The sequence below is a fragment of the Phalacrocorax carbo genome, chromosome 12, assembly GCF_963921805.1.
Source record: "Phalacrocorax carbo chromosome 12, bPhaCar2.1, whole genome shotgun sequence".
NCBI classification, from domain to species: Eukaryota; Metazoa; Chordata; class Aves; order Suliformes; family Phalacrocoracidae; genus Phalacrocorax; species Phalacrocorax carbo.
Window position 1 is genome coordinate 13,204,553 of NC_087524.1, and position 14,700 is coordinate 13,219,252.

Sequence of the window (14,700 nt, forward strand, 5' to 3'; positions counted from 1 at the left end):
AAGGGCACACATCCTTCGGGGGAATCCGGACCGCACGGAGACGGCGCCGTTATTAACACTCAGTATGTAAAAGTTAGCGCTTCCCGAGGAGCGGGGGCCGGGGCGCGCCGCCGGGGGCCGCCCCCGCCCTCCCCCCGCAGCTCCGGGCTACAGGGCAAATTTTTTTTAATTTTAATTTTTTTTGCCCCCCCCCCCCCGCCCGCCCCCCCCCGCGGTTGGTGTCCCGGCGGCCACCCCCCCCCCCGCTCCGCTCCGCTCCCCTCCCCTCCCCTCGCCCTCCCGCTCCCATGCCAAAAAGGATCATTGTTAGTTTCCTACTTCCCCCACCCTCCTCCTCCTCCTCCTCCCCCTCCCGCGCCCCAGACCTGTTTATTTATGCAGACGTCACCGGGGAGCCCCCGCCCCCTCCTGCATCTCATTAAGTGCCTGGTGTGTTTCTCGCTCCCTGTCAATAATCCCGGATCCCAGACTTCTCCGTTCCTCCGGATTTCGATCCCCCTTTTTCTATCTGTCAATCAGCGCCGCCTTTGAACTGAAAAGCTCTCAGTCCAACTTCAACTCACTCAAACCCGAGCGGCACAGGCTCCCAATATCCGCGGCGGCTGCCCCCCCGTTACAGCTGACTTCTTGGGTTTGTTTGTTGCATTTTTTTTTTCCTCCCCCTACGCCCCCCCCTCCCCCCGTCTATATATTTTTTTATTATTATTAATTTTTTCGTGAGTGCGTGCGCGGGTGCGAGTGCGTGTGCGCGCAGTGCACGCCGACCAGCTCCCTGGAAGAAAGAAAGAGAAAATCCCGAAGAAGGAAAGGAAGAAGCCTAAAGTCACTGGTGCAAAGGAGCGAAGAAGAGACATTTCCCTCCCCTCCTCCTCCCTCTTTTCCCCTCCCCAGGAGGAAAGAGAAGGGGAAAAAAAAGAAACTTTCACCTTGGACTCTTCTTTTTTTGGTGCAAACTTTCCCCCCCTCCCCTCTTCTTTTTTTTTCCTTCCCCCCCCATTCCCCTCTTTTTTTTTTTTTTTTCTTCTTTTTTTCCCCCTTCCCCTTTTTGCAAAATTGCTGCTGGTGGGGTGAGCCAGGAGGAAAATGCCGCAGCTGAACGGCGGTGGAGGGGACGACCTGGGCGCCAACGATGAACTGATCTCTTTCAAAGACGAAGGGGAGCAGGAGGAGAAGATCTCCGAGAACTCCTCGGCGGAGAGGGATTTAGCTGATGTCAAGTCGTCTCTCGTCAATGAATCAGAAACGAATCAAAACAGCTCCTCAGACTCGGAGGTACGGGGGAAGCCCCCCGCGGGGCCGGTGCGGGCGGCGGGCGGGCGGGGGCCGCGCTGCCTCGCCGGGGCCGCGGCCGGGGGCGCCGCGCCGGGTCCCGCTCCCGCCGGCGCCCAACTTTCCTCCGCGGCACCAACTTGTAACGATGCCTTCTGTTTTGTTCTGTTTGTTTCTCCTTCCACCTTCTCCCCGCACCTTTCCCTTCTTCTTCGCCTTTTATTCCTCCCCTCCTTCCCTCTTCCCCCCCCCCCCCCCCCCAAATAAAACCCCAACCCCCAACCGCCCCCGTGCCCGACGGCCCCACGCCGACCCCCGGCCCGCTCCCAGGCGGAGCGGCGGCCCCCGCCTCGGTCCGAAACTTTCAGAGATAAATCCCGGGAAAGTTTAGAGGAAGGTGAGTACGGGGGCCCGGCCGGCCCCGCACCGCCCGCCGCCCCTCCGCCGGCCGCCCGGCTCCTCTTTTTCGGACACTTTCTAAAAAAAGTTTTCCTTCCCCCCCCCCCCCCTCCCTTCTCTCCCCCCTGTTGCCCCCTTCCTTTCCCGCTCGTGTCTCCCCCGCCATGTTAGCTGCGAAGAGGCAAGATGGAGGGTTGTTTAAGGGCCCACCATACCCGGGTTATCCCTTTATAATGATCCCCGACCTCAGCAGCCCGTATCTGCCCAATGGATCGCTCTCTCCGACGGCGAGAACGGTAAGTGCCGTTTTTTCCCCCCCCTTCCCCCCCCCCCCCCCCCCCGCCGCCGCCGCCGCCGCCGCGCTCCCGGTGCCCCCGCTCGCCCGCCCCGGCCCGCCGCCCCCTCCCCCGCGCCGCGCCGCGCCGCAAACTTTCCAAACTCCGCGGGCCGCGGCGGGAGGGGGTTTGTTTACACTTCGCCATATTTCCTTCTTTCTCTCTTTTTTTTTTTTTTTTTTTTTTTGTGTGTATGTCTTGTTACTTTTTTTTTTTACTTTCAGTTTTATGGGCACTTTTACTGGAGCCCTCGTTACCTCCCCTGCGGGGGGATGGGGGGAAAAAAAAAAACCAAAATCCAAACACCACCTCATCCAGCCTCAAAACAAATCTGGGAATAATAAAAAAAAAAAATCAAGGAGTTGCTTTTTTCTTTTTTCCCCCTCCCCCTTCCTCCCCCCCCCCCCCCCCGCTCTCCCCGCCGGTGGGGATGGGGGTTACTTTCTTGGGATCCGCTCCATGCAAACTCCTCGTTTTCCACGGTGATCCGTCGCCTCCTGCCCTCCTCCGAGGCGGCTGGGCCGGCTCCCCCTCCCCTTTCCTCCCCCTTAACCCTCTCCTGCCCTCGCCCGCCCCCCGGCCCGCTGAGCGGCGGCTCCACGGCGGCCGGCGCTGGGCACCGTCCCGTCCCGTCCCGTCCCCTCCCGGCCGTGGGCGCCGCGAGTTGCGTCCGGCCTCAGCGCGGGCGGCCCCGCCTGCCGGGGAGCGCGGCCGGGCCCGGCGGCGCCGCGGGGGCCGGAGCGCGGCACCGCCGCCGCCCGCCGGGCCCCTCCGCACCGGGGAGCAGCCGGAGCGCCCCGGGGCCGCGCCGCCCCCGCCGGTGCCCTGCCGGGCTGGGGCCGAGGGAGGGAGGGAACCCGGGGCGGGGGGGGGGGTCAGGGCAGAGCCCGGGGCTGCGTCCGGAGAGAGGAGCCGCCTCGCTTAGCTCTCCCGACAGCAGCGGCGGCGACAAAAAATAACCAAACAAGTCGAGCAGAATTCCTCCTGGAAGTATGCTGGCAGAAAAACAATTTGCTGAACGCGTCCGGTTTTTTTGTTGTTGTTTTTTTTTGCTGGTTTATTTTTAATTTTTTATTTTTTTTTAACCCCGGGTGCAGGGGCAGGCTGCGCTGCTCCGCACGCCCCGAGCGCGAGTTCTCGCCCGGATCCCCGCAAACTTCGGGGTCTGCTGGGGGGTTCGTAGTCCCAGCTGTTTTTCCGCTCGTAGCGTCACCCACGGTGTGCTCTGGTCTGACATCACGTCTCTCAAGTGCCACCTTTTCTTCCCTTTTCAAGAGTTTTAAAAAAAATTTTTAGTTAAACCGGCTAAATTCACTGGGACTACAAAATACTGCGTATTCCTGCCGATGGGTTTAGCGCTGCTGTTTTGTTTCTTCTGGGTATTTCTAAATCTGAAGCGTCCCCGCCATCACTATGTGTGTTTATACACTTTTTTTTTTTTTTCCCCCCTGTGGTAACACGAGATAGCGATTTACAATAACAGATCTACTGTTCGGTGGATGTTGAAGCCCTACTAATGACTGAGGGCTTGGCCAACTTCAGTGTATCAGATCTACAAGTGTTTTAAAGCATTAAAATATTAAACATCGGGTCAGCCTTGTTTTCACTTAGTAAAACGTCAGGAGACACAGATTAGTAAATGCAGAGCGACAGGGAGGCGGTAAGGAAGGTGCTGTGACTTTGCGTGTGTTTAGGGCCGTGGTAGGGCTTTATTTTGGTAGTTCGTAAGGCTCTTCTTGCGAGGAGGTGATTTCTGGGACAGCAGCGCAGGGGTAGCTGCAGTTTGCAATGGTAATGATTGGGAGGGGAAGTCAGGGGCTGAATGCGTTATATTTCTCCTTTTGAATACGGTCACCCACATGTATATGGATGATGGTGATAAATTCCAAATTCTATAAGCACCAGGATCCAGATGGCAAAACAATCCTTGTTACAAATCGTGAAGCTTTGTGTTCCTTTTTAATTTTTTTCCCCTCCTTTTTACCTTAAATGCATTCCCACTGTTCCAAGTGCAGGCTAATAGGAAGCACACCTCCGCTGCTTTTTTATTTAAGCATTTTTCTTACAACAGCTACAGTCCTTTATTTTTCCCTCGTTACCTTGATTACAGATCCCTTTTTCCCTTGGCATTAGAAGATAGGATCCTTCAGCGTTTAGCTTTCCTGCAAGTATTCTTCCTCCCCTTGCTCCCCCCCAGTTAGAGGGGGCCTCCATAGGAATGCCGGGGTTGCGTGACTTGCAGGTGGTGTGCGGGAGGCTGGTGTAGCAGGTGGCCTGCTTGTGTTATCAGATGGGTCCTGAAAGGGTATTTCCAGACTCCATAGGCAGTTTTCTTATTTCCACATCCAGGCTCCAGCATCCTTCTCCTATCTTCTTAACCTTATTCTTTCACATGCCGTACTCCTGTTTGCTTGCCTGCCACTTAATTATAGGCAGGAAAAATTAAAGTTGTTTATTTAGGCCTGAGAGCAGAATATTACAAAGATCGAGCAGGAGAGCTGCTGTCTGTCACACGCTGCTTTTAGGTGGATTCTAGTTCTCTGCTGTACCAGCTTTCAATTCCAGATGAACTAGATCTTTCTCTCTCCAGTTTGTTTGTTTGTTGTTTGTTTTTTTTTTTAATACAGATTGAAAAGGTATAGATGATTCTGCATAATTATTAATTTTGTTTCTGTTTATGTAGTTTTTCATGAAGCCATTTTTGTTGAGTTTTAGAGCTTGTGAGGTAAAGAGGTGATGCAGATACATAGCAAAATTGCTTTTCCTTTCCTTTTGCTGTTGCAGAATCTTAAAGGTCTGTGCGTGTGGGTGTTTTTTTTTTTTCCCTGTTTTTTTTCTTTTTGTTTTATTTGGGGGTGTGACGGGATTATTGTATTTTGTAAATGTACCCCGAATTGTCTGTTCAAGAGCAAACTCGTGGGTAGCAATTTCTGCTTCAGGAATGTGAAGAATTATGGAGTATCATAAAATTTGCTTATGATTAATAATACATTATCTCAAGAATAATACTTTAAATACTGCAACCTCTTTATAAAGCTGGATAGAAATAATTTTATTTTTAAAAGTCAAAGACTGTTTGCATGTTAATCTTGCTTTTGATAGAATACTGTGGATTGCTTTTAGGAATAGCTGTGTATTAAGTAGAGGTCTAGTCCAATAGTAATGAAGCAATGCATCTGAGAGTGCCAGTTCCATCCCTACGCTTGAGGAGGGACTGGGGTAGCTGCCTGGTAAGGATAATTAAGGAGAATGTTTTACTTTCAGAGTTGGAAAATGAAGAAGTGGTGTATTTAATTTTTACCCTAAATTTAGAGTTTGGTGAGCAAATAGATGCGTTGTGATTTGAGAAAACCCTGCTGGCAGATACTCTTATTTTTACTAGTGTTGTTGCATCTTCCTTTGCCCTAAATTGTTGCTTGGTGAGTGAGGCTTGTGTTTGGCCCTGAAGTATGGGAGTTGGGACTAGCTGCGGTGGAGAGCAGCCCCCTCGCCTAGATTTTACCTTCAGGAAGAGACTTTTTTCTTTAATTGACTTGGGAAATGGATGTTTTCCTTTATCTACTGAATTAAACAACATAATCCTTCCTAATACAAAAGCTGTAGACCCTGGGGTGTGAAGGGTTAATGGTGGTCCTTTTTTTTTCCCTCCCCCAATTGTTTTGACAACACTTTTCAAAGTGTGACATTCCAAGCCCTTGCAATACAATGTAATATTACTGTAATTACACAGGTCATTACATTTTAAATAGAGAACAATAAAATGCTTATCGCACTGAAAAAGAACAGGTGTTCTTGCCCTTCTTTGGTATTTATGCTAATTGTTTTTCATCTCCTTCAGAAATATTTATGGTTGGCGTGTTAAGGTTTCAGTCTCGATGTGACAATATTAATTCTTACTAATCTTTATGGTTGAGGTTTAATGTCTGCAGTATGGATTATAGTATTAACGTCCACCAACTAGTTTAATAATATAGATACAACTTAATATGTCAGCACTTTGGTACTTTATGATACATAGCTCTTCAGTGGAGAGTGAATTATTCCCTTTCTTTAAAAAAAAATAATCTGAATAGACATGCTTTTAATAAAGTTTCTGGTCTTGTGTAAAAACAAGCTGTTAAATAAGAACTGATGATTCTGTGGTGTGAATCGAATGGAACCTCCATAAAGAAACTTTCCTCATGCTTAATTAGGTAGATTGCTGAATCACTCTGCTATAGCATTAGCATAGCTGGTATACAATGGCAAACAGACTGTGTTTGTTAACTTATTTTTGGTAAAGAAGCTGATATCTTTTTAATTCTCCTGTTGGCCCTGCCCTCCCCCCCCCCCCCCCCCCCCCCCCCCCCAAAGATTTCATTCTGAAGCAAATGCTGCATTGCTTAGTCAATCAGTTTCTCTTTAGGGGGCTATGAAAATTAGCTAGAAAAAAGTTTCATGTTTCTGGGACCTTCCAAAACAATATAATGCAGTACTGTTACTTGAGTGTACAGGATAATTGCAGGACTGCACTTCATTAAAAATAATATTTGCTTTGGAAATCGAACAATTTTAATAGGTGCACCAGTGGCTGATCTGTGCTAAAAAAAAAATACAGTAGATGCCTTTCCAGGTTTTTTGAATGCATTCATACATGGACTGATGATGTTGAGTGGGGTGGTTTTTTTTTTCCCTCCTTCCTCTTCGTTTTTTGTTCGAGCAAGTATGCGCTGATTTGTCAGCTGAAGATGGGGGGGGGGAGGAAGGAGTGCGTTGCAGCTTTCACTGGAGCTTGTAAACCAGAATGTAGGTAAAAATGTTTTAAATTTGTCAGACTTTCATGACTGGGCCCCAAAATCAGATAAAAAATGTGGTGTAGAGAAAAAGGACAGCTGCAGATTTTTTGTGTGGACGTGTGTTTCTGTACCATGACTAAAAACTCTGAGGACCTTTTCCCAGCTGTCTGGGAGTTATGTGGAAGTTGGATTATTGGCAGTTAAGCATGAGACAACCTGGATTTAGCAAATGCTCTCCTACACAGGAAGCAGATGACATTATCCTGGGGGAAGGGAGGAGATCCTTCTCCAGGCGCAGTCCGGGGGGAGACGCCTGCTCCCCCCCGCCTCACAGCAGCCAAAAATGAGGGCTGGCGATAGGTACTTACAAATATAAAACCGGTGGGGTTGTCGGTTTGGGTTTGCTGGTTTGGGTGTTTTGTCCTTTTTTTTTTTTTTTTTTTTTCCTTTTTTGTGAAATCAGACACGCTGCTCCCACACTGGGGCTGTTGTGAGAAGTTTTGCTTTGGGGGGGTTGCGAGGTTTAGGGGGAAGTTTAAAGCTCTGTTCCCCGGGCGCCTCCTCAGTACCGCGTCCTGGCAAATATGTAAGTAAGCCTTGAGACTTTGACTTCTAATTGGGCACATTTGTGAAGGAAATGGTTAATTTTACAACCAAAGGCAAACTTGCACCTCGACAGGTCTGCTGAAAGAAATGTGCCACAGTCGTTTGCTGGCAAGCACCGCAGGGTCATAAATCCACGGGGTTTATTTACAGCCTATAACACTTATGAATGTTAAGATATTTGACGCCACGCTGGCCTTATAATATCCAAGGTCCACAGACACTGGCAGTGGGTCAAATTTCTTTCACTAATTATAAGCAATGAGAGATGGAGTGTGGTGCTGGGGGTGGGGTGGGGGGGAGATATGGAAATCCTCTCTCTCCCCACCCAAAAGCGAAGGATATTTCTGCTCCTCCTCCCAACTGCTGGTTTATGTTTGTGCTTTCTTTACGTAGGCTCTGAAGTTTATAATTAACGCTTGCAGTGCTGTAAAGACTGGGCTCTTGGTGATGCAGCCAGGCTGAAGGAGGGAAGAAGTTTAGCACAACTCGTGTCCTTTACAGAGGTCTCAGCAGCATTGTGCCGTATTTCCTAGATACCGACACAAGCAAACATTTAAAGACAGATGACACCTGGAAACGTCCTTTAATTTTCTCACGTACTGCTGAGCCAGAGGAGGGGAAAAAAAGATTGCATCAGGTCTTATGCAAAAGGTGGATGATTGGAAATACGATTATTAGACTGTTTTGTGCGTATAAAACAGGGCCTCTTAAAAAGCAGCAAAAGCCCACGTTAAGGGAAAACATGCACTGAATGAATTAAGATGTTGAGGTTAGAGGCTGTTTTTAGGGGAGAAGCCCTGTGTTCTGCTGGAAGGGGCAATCTGGGCTGGGCGCATCGGTCAGCGTGGAGGGGCAAGGGGAGCAGGGAGACGTGCTGAAGGCGGTGTTTTGGGAGGAGGTAACTGGGGGGAGGCGCGGGGAGAGCGGAGGCCTCTGGAGAGTAATTGGAGGACAAAGGAGGGATGTTGGAGCACGAGGAAAAATCGTAGAAACTTGGCGGAGGGGGGGAAAACGCCAGTATTTGAATGGATGGTTGGAGGGGAAGCTTGGGATCTGGGGATTGACTCTTAAGTGTCAGGGAAGTCTGGGGCCCGAGGAGAAACACTGCTTCACTCAGCAAAGCTCGTTAGTCTCAGCTCGCTCCCCATTAAACATGCTTTCCTAGAGTGGACAGTCAGATTTGAAGTGCTGCTGTCTTGTCTATGCTGGGGGTGTGTGTGTGTTTTAACAAGATAATGCGATTACTCAAATATGCCTAGGTATTACTTTTAGCTTTAATTTCTCCAGCAGTTGATTTTGGTTCCCCGTAGGTTAGCGCTATGCTTGGAGACTAATTTAAGAAAAAGGCAGGGTTATGTGTGTGGTGGAAAGCTGCTTTCCTTCGCCCATATGTTTTTCTTCTACGAGCCATGTAAAACCCGACTTAAAAAAAAATGAGGGGGCTGTCAATTTGGCCCTTCCACAAATAGCTGTACAGTTTTGTTGAAGGTTTTATGCATTTCCCTAATCAATGGAGCGCTGTGACTTATTAGCCCCCGGGGACAGATCCGAATCCCCCAGCACCGTGCTGCAAAGCTGGTGTGGTATTGTACCTTTTTAACAGGTTATCAACAAGGATGTCCCTCCGGTTCCCAGGACGCTTCCCACCCCCTCCCTCCAGCATCTCCCCCCTCCGATTCTTTCCGGCAAAATCTGTTCAGTCTCGCGCCTTTGTTTTAGGTTGGCTAAACCCTCGACCCTTATTCTTCGTGGGGTCACGCTCAGGCAACCGGGCAGTGCTGAATGAGTTAAGTCGCTGGCTGAAGTTTGGCTTCATGCAACTAAATTTGAGGCCTGGTAGGCATTAGCAGGGCACAGCACATTTACAGAGCTTAATTAGTACGCGCTGTAATTGTTCATGGTCTGCCAGAAGGAGTAATGTTCAGGAAAAGTGGAGTCGTTCTTCTGCAGTCTTCAGTTTTAAAACGATAAATCACTTGCATATTTGTGCAGTGATTCAAATGGAGCTGAGACCTCTCCATCTCAACATGTGGTAAATTGTAAAGTCAATGAATTGCAGATGTAGGGTACAGCAGATTCTCTAAGAAAATGCGGAATGAATGGGGAAGGGTGATGCTATAAATACATACTGAGAAGATAACTGGGTTTCTGCTTGCTGTGCCAATTATGATGTACTAAAGATATTAGCGATTTTGTTTTAATGCATTTATTTTACATTTCTTTAAACTAAATATAGGGGTACCATGTTACTTCACTTGGTGAGGTTTTTATTAATGCTCCATAACAATGGGTTTCATGTGGAAATGCGCATGATAGCCATATTAATACAAATTAATTCATCATGGGTAACGCTGTAGCTGTTACTAGAGGAGTTTATAATGATGGGACACTTTAAAGTGTGGCAGCAACAACTTATAAGAAGTCTTGTGGTAGAGGATGCCTTTATATTCTTGTGGGGGAAATACTGGGAATATTATATATCTGACCGTGGCATTTTGCATCTGCCCATAATTCCTTCCAACTTCAGAGGGACTTTCTGGATGCATTAATCCGACAGCCTAGAGCCTATTTTTAAAAAGCAAAACACAAACAAAACTACGCTATACAGATTGACATCGTAAATGCCATGTATTGTTGTTTTTTTTTTGAATGCGGAGAATGTGTGTCACTCTTACTGCTGTGAAATCTTGTCTTCCTTGGGCTTGGTCCAAGATCCATTGAAGTCAGTGGAAAAAAGGCTTCTATTAATAACGAAGGGCTTTGGATCAGGCCCCATGTGCCTTGAACCAATGGCCAACTTCTTCAAAAGTGGATAAAGGTATTGAAAAAGCCAAACCCAACTAAATGCCATATTGATATATTGCTGCTTCTGTGGTGTCCTTCGCTCCTGGAAAAAAAATTAGTTACGTTTCCAATGGTACTTTCTTAAATGAGCTCCTGCTTCTGCAGTATCTGACTTTCCCACAGAAGCGTGGAGCATCCTGGCAGGATCAGGATTTGGTCCGAGGCTGTGTTGCATGTCAATACTGCTTTTCTAATATGAGTAGGTGGATTTGTGTGGAAGTTGTAAAAGTTAATGATTGTTCTCTGACTCATATGCTGCTGGTTTCAGCAAAGAAGAAATGATGACAGTAAAATGATAGAAATTATAGGAGACAAGTAGGCTTTGGTGAGCAGAGAATGGATTTGCGTTGTTTGAAATGCTTTTCCTACTTGCTGAAGGAAGCATGAGGAGGGAGAAGATGGGAGGGCAGCTTCTTTTTGGGGTCAGATGTTGTGGGTGCCAAACTCCTGCAGGTATTTGTCCAGGAAGTGAGGCTGAATTCGGGAGGGACTATCTGCGGTGTTAAAGGTCCCATAACCATTTTGTTAGTCCTACTGATACAGTTAGTCCTGCCTAACTGTTCTCCCCTCTCAGCAGAACAGGTTTTGATGCCCTAGGCTCCTTGGGAAATACGATTGCACGCCTAATGCCTACCAAGTATGAATATATAATTGTGCTCAACCAGTATCTATCTCACAGCTTTGTTGTGCTCTCCAGCGTATCTGTGGTGTGAAAGGTGCTGTATACAACAAAATCAGTCCTGCATTTTGATTCACTAGTGGTGGTGATGCAGCTGAGACACCAAAAAATTCCAAAAGGAGGGTGTGGGAAGTAATAGTTAGAAAATGTCAAACTGAATACTGAAAAGGGACTTTCTGGGGAATATTCTTAGATGTTGATACAATAGAAACAAATTGTCCTATTTTAAGAGGGAAAAATAGAGCAAGAAAAGGTGGGGGTGTACCTCGCTGAGCACATCCAATCTCCCACTGGAGTCAGGGGCTCCTTAAATAATGATCTGGAAAAGTCTGAGGCTATAGGCTTTTCTATTCCAGAGACAAGCCACTACATTGATTTCTGTTTTTAACTGATGCAAATATTTAATAAAGGTTCTCTTGGAACTGCTTTAAACCCTAGCCTGAATAATTTTAACTTGGTTAAACCAGTGAACTGGTTGGGAGCATACACAGTAAGAGGTTTCCATTGGTTTAATTAGATTTAGGAGATTTATAAAACCAGGGCCACTATTCTGACATAGGCAAGGTCTGGAAGGCGGCATATAGATGCTGCATTGATCTACGCCCAGGCTGAACAGGCTGCTATTGAAATTACGCTATTATAAATGTTTGCCAATATTAAAGAATCCACGGGAAGGTACGACCTTGAATGAACACATCAGAAGAAAAAGATGGCAATTAGTGTTTCTACCTTTGTTTTCTCTGGGACATTGGCAAGAAGGTTTTCTCCCTTTAAAAGGAGCTACAGATTATAGTTGTCTGTCTGGAAGTAAAGTTATTGAGATTTTTATTATTATTAACCAAATGTCTCAGTTTACTTCTGATTCCTGTTACATTCCCCTATGGGCTTTTTCTTAATTCTTAAACTGCACCATAAAATGTAGCTTAAAACATGGCCGTGTCAATTTTAAAAAAACAACCCAGTACCTTACAGGAGCTAGTCACAAACGTAACTACTGTACAGGTGACAAAACTGCTGTGTAAAGAATATTCACAGAGCTTATTTTATCTGGATAGCAGCTAAATATCTTTACAATCCCCAGGGTTATTAAAGGCCAAATGCCTGGTATACGTAGTTAGGTTTTTTTTTACAATTGAAAACTGTTGTTCCACTACTGTACTTGAAAGTACTTTGTTTTTAATTGCATAAATATGAAATTAAATTTCATAAATATGAAATTGAAAAGTGAAAGCTAGAACCTGGGTGTAGCTGGGTGGTTGTAAATGGGAACTGGCACATTGCTGGTGTGCCCGAACGTGGGTATCGGACCGGTTACGTGGGCACGGCTGTGTATATGCATGTGACATATATTTGTGAACATATACTGGGTTATCAGGTGTCTATTCAATTTTAATTGACAATATGAGATTCCTGTGGTTACTCTGTGCACAGATTGCCTTGGGGCTCTACAGGGTTTGTGGGAAGAAAAGCCTTGACAAGTTTCCATTAAGCTCTGAATCGGGCAATTGGAAAAGAGGAGAATGAAAGGAGCTGAAAAGAGGGACAACTTGTTAGTGTTGCATTCTGCGCTTGCAACGAGAAACCTCTTTTAGACAAGAGTGGTTCTCAGGCCAAGAATTTCAAACTCGCAGAGAAACCTGTCCAGAACACAAAAGTTGTTTGAACGGGGTGCAGAATTGTCACAGTAATTAGAGCAATCTCCGTTTACTGAGTGGCAGCCTTTATAAAGGACAGGGGATAAAGGGTTCAAATTCATCTTTCTCTCTCCGATTCACTTCTGATGAACTGCCTCTGTGTATGTATGTGTATATGAAGGAGTGTGTGTGTGTGGCCACATTTTCAGCTACTCGTCATTCGATTGCTCTTGTTTTAAAAGAAGAAGGACTCAGGCTGCTTCTTCCTGACTCGAATGACATTTTCAGGCATTTTGCTTTTATTTATTTATTTTTTATTGGTGCTCTCATTTGATATACAGAAATAAGAGGATGCTTTAGGGAATGCAGTTGTGCTCTGCTGGAGGGGGAATGCCAAATATTTCTCAGTCAGTTTCTCCTCTTAGTCGATCCCGCATCTTTGACTGTTAGGAGCAGTCCCATTATTTTTAATAGGATTACTTGTGGAAGCAAGAAGAGTGAATGAATAAGGCTTGGACCCTTAAAGTTTATCCTCATGCCACTGCAGGCTCTGACCAGAACTACTGAATCAGCTGGAGTTTTGCCATTGCTCTTATTAGGAGAAGGATCAGGCCCGTGGATTACATGAGACTGGGTCTTGTGAACAAGCCAAATAAAACTGTAAAAATCAGAGTTGTTGCTGTGTGTGATGCAGGACTGTCTGGAGGCCTCAGTCTGGGCTTCTTTTGGTCAGATGCTACACAGAGAAAAATGGGAGTGAATGGGCGAGTGAGCAGTGTGGGTGTTCTCGCCCAAGGAAGAAAATGTGACTGCTAAATTTCCTGTACACCTTTACTTTTAAAGAAAATAAAATATTAAGCTGCTTGATTATTTTTTTTCCCCAGTAATCATCCTGCCTGCAAAAAGTTATTTTTATGTCCATTTACTTAGCTGTTTAGGTTTTGTGATTGCCTTTTATTTGCTCTCCCCCGAATAATGTAGGATCTCTGCTTTGTAAAGGCTTGAAGGTAGTGGCCTGGGCTATTTTACTTAATCATTTAGGTAGTGTTATGTTTCTCCCATTCATTTACCACTACCTCTGAATGCAGAGAGAGAGAGAGGGGAGCCCTTCAGGCTGGTGTCTTTGCTCTGTCTTGTGTTTCTCTGTATCACGTTGCCTTCAAGGCCTGTGGCATGGCTGGTTAGGTGTTGTGTTGGGATCCTGTGAGTGTTGTATGTCTAATTCATCCCCTCATCTTCTCTCCTGGAGACGTAGGATCAGATCAGCCAGCATCTGCACGAGGTTCCTAAGATACGAACCAGAGGAAAAAGGAAGGCCTTGCTGCTGATTGCAGAAACATTGTTAAAGCTAATAAACAAAAGTTCTAGCTCAGAGGTGGTGCAGTTTTTGTGCAGAGATTTTTTTTTTGTCCACCTCCACCCCCCTTGATTATTTTCCACTGAATGGTGAAAAACATGGCTAGATCTTTTTATATTTTAGCAAAAAGCAGATTTATTTTTTTCACAGGGTCAGCCCCTAGCATGAAAAAGCTGTGGAACAATTGCATGTCTTGGAGTTTGCATTGCAAAAATGCCTGTTGACATTCAGCAAAGCGTGCTTCTGTGCACGCTTCCTTGGGCCATGTGTTCCCCGTGTTCACTTGCTTTGTCTGTGAGCCTGGTGTGTGAATATGGGAGGGTTTTCTGAACACATAGAAGTATCTGTAGGCACAAGGAGGAGTTAGGAGAAGATGATTCTCCTGGCAGTAATGCTGAATTGGTTATGCAGTGTTGGAGCATAGAGTTGGGTCTGCATGTTGGACAATGTCATGGTCAGGTTGAACAATGTCTCAATTTTTACACGATGCTGTTTTGTCTCAACCATTGATGGATAGCAGACCAGTTGTGATGTCTGCCATCCTGAAAGAGTACTCAGTGTGGTACTAATTGTACCAGAACTAATTGTTGATTAGAATGTACTTGTTGCAAATTATGGACCTCTCTCGAACATGGCTTTCTCAGTCCTATCCCTTGTGCATTATTTTCTCAGCTGGTAATTAATTTCTCAGTTTGGTGATTTGTCAGTAACTGGTATCTCTTCAGCAATGAGTGCTCTGTAGTAATTCTCCATCACTAAGGAGTAATTGCTGGCCTTATAAAGTCACTGATCTTTCATTTAC

The 14,700-nt window shown here is 46.2% G+C and overlaps 1 protein-coding gene across 23 annotated transcripts in view; it reads left to right on the forward strand.

The window, feature by feature from the left end:
* Window positions 1–392: 392 nt before the first annotated feature.
* Window positions 393–14,700, forward strand: part of TCF7L2 (transcription factor 7 like 2) — a 181,213-nt gene continuing 166,905 nt past the window's right edge. For 6 of the 23 annotated variants that reach the window (XM_064464162.1, XM_064464163.1, XM_064464167.1 and 3 more), the window contains exons 1-3: window positions 395–1,272; window positions 1,600–1,666; window positions 1,840–1,964. In XM_064464162.1, coding sequence (XP_064320232.1) covers window positions 1,084–1,272; window positions 1,600–1,666; window positions 1,840–1,964 — 381 coding nt within the window. In that variant the 5' untranslated portion in view covers window positions 395–1,083. Of the gene's footprint in view, window positions 1,273–1,599; window positions 1,667–1,839; window positions 1,965–14,700 lie in introns of all 23 variants that reach the window. The other 17 variants (XM_064464171.1, XM_064464170.1, XM_064464182.1 and 14 more) reach the window with 7 other exon arrangements.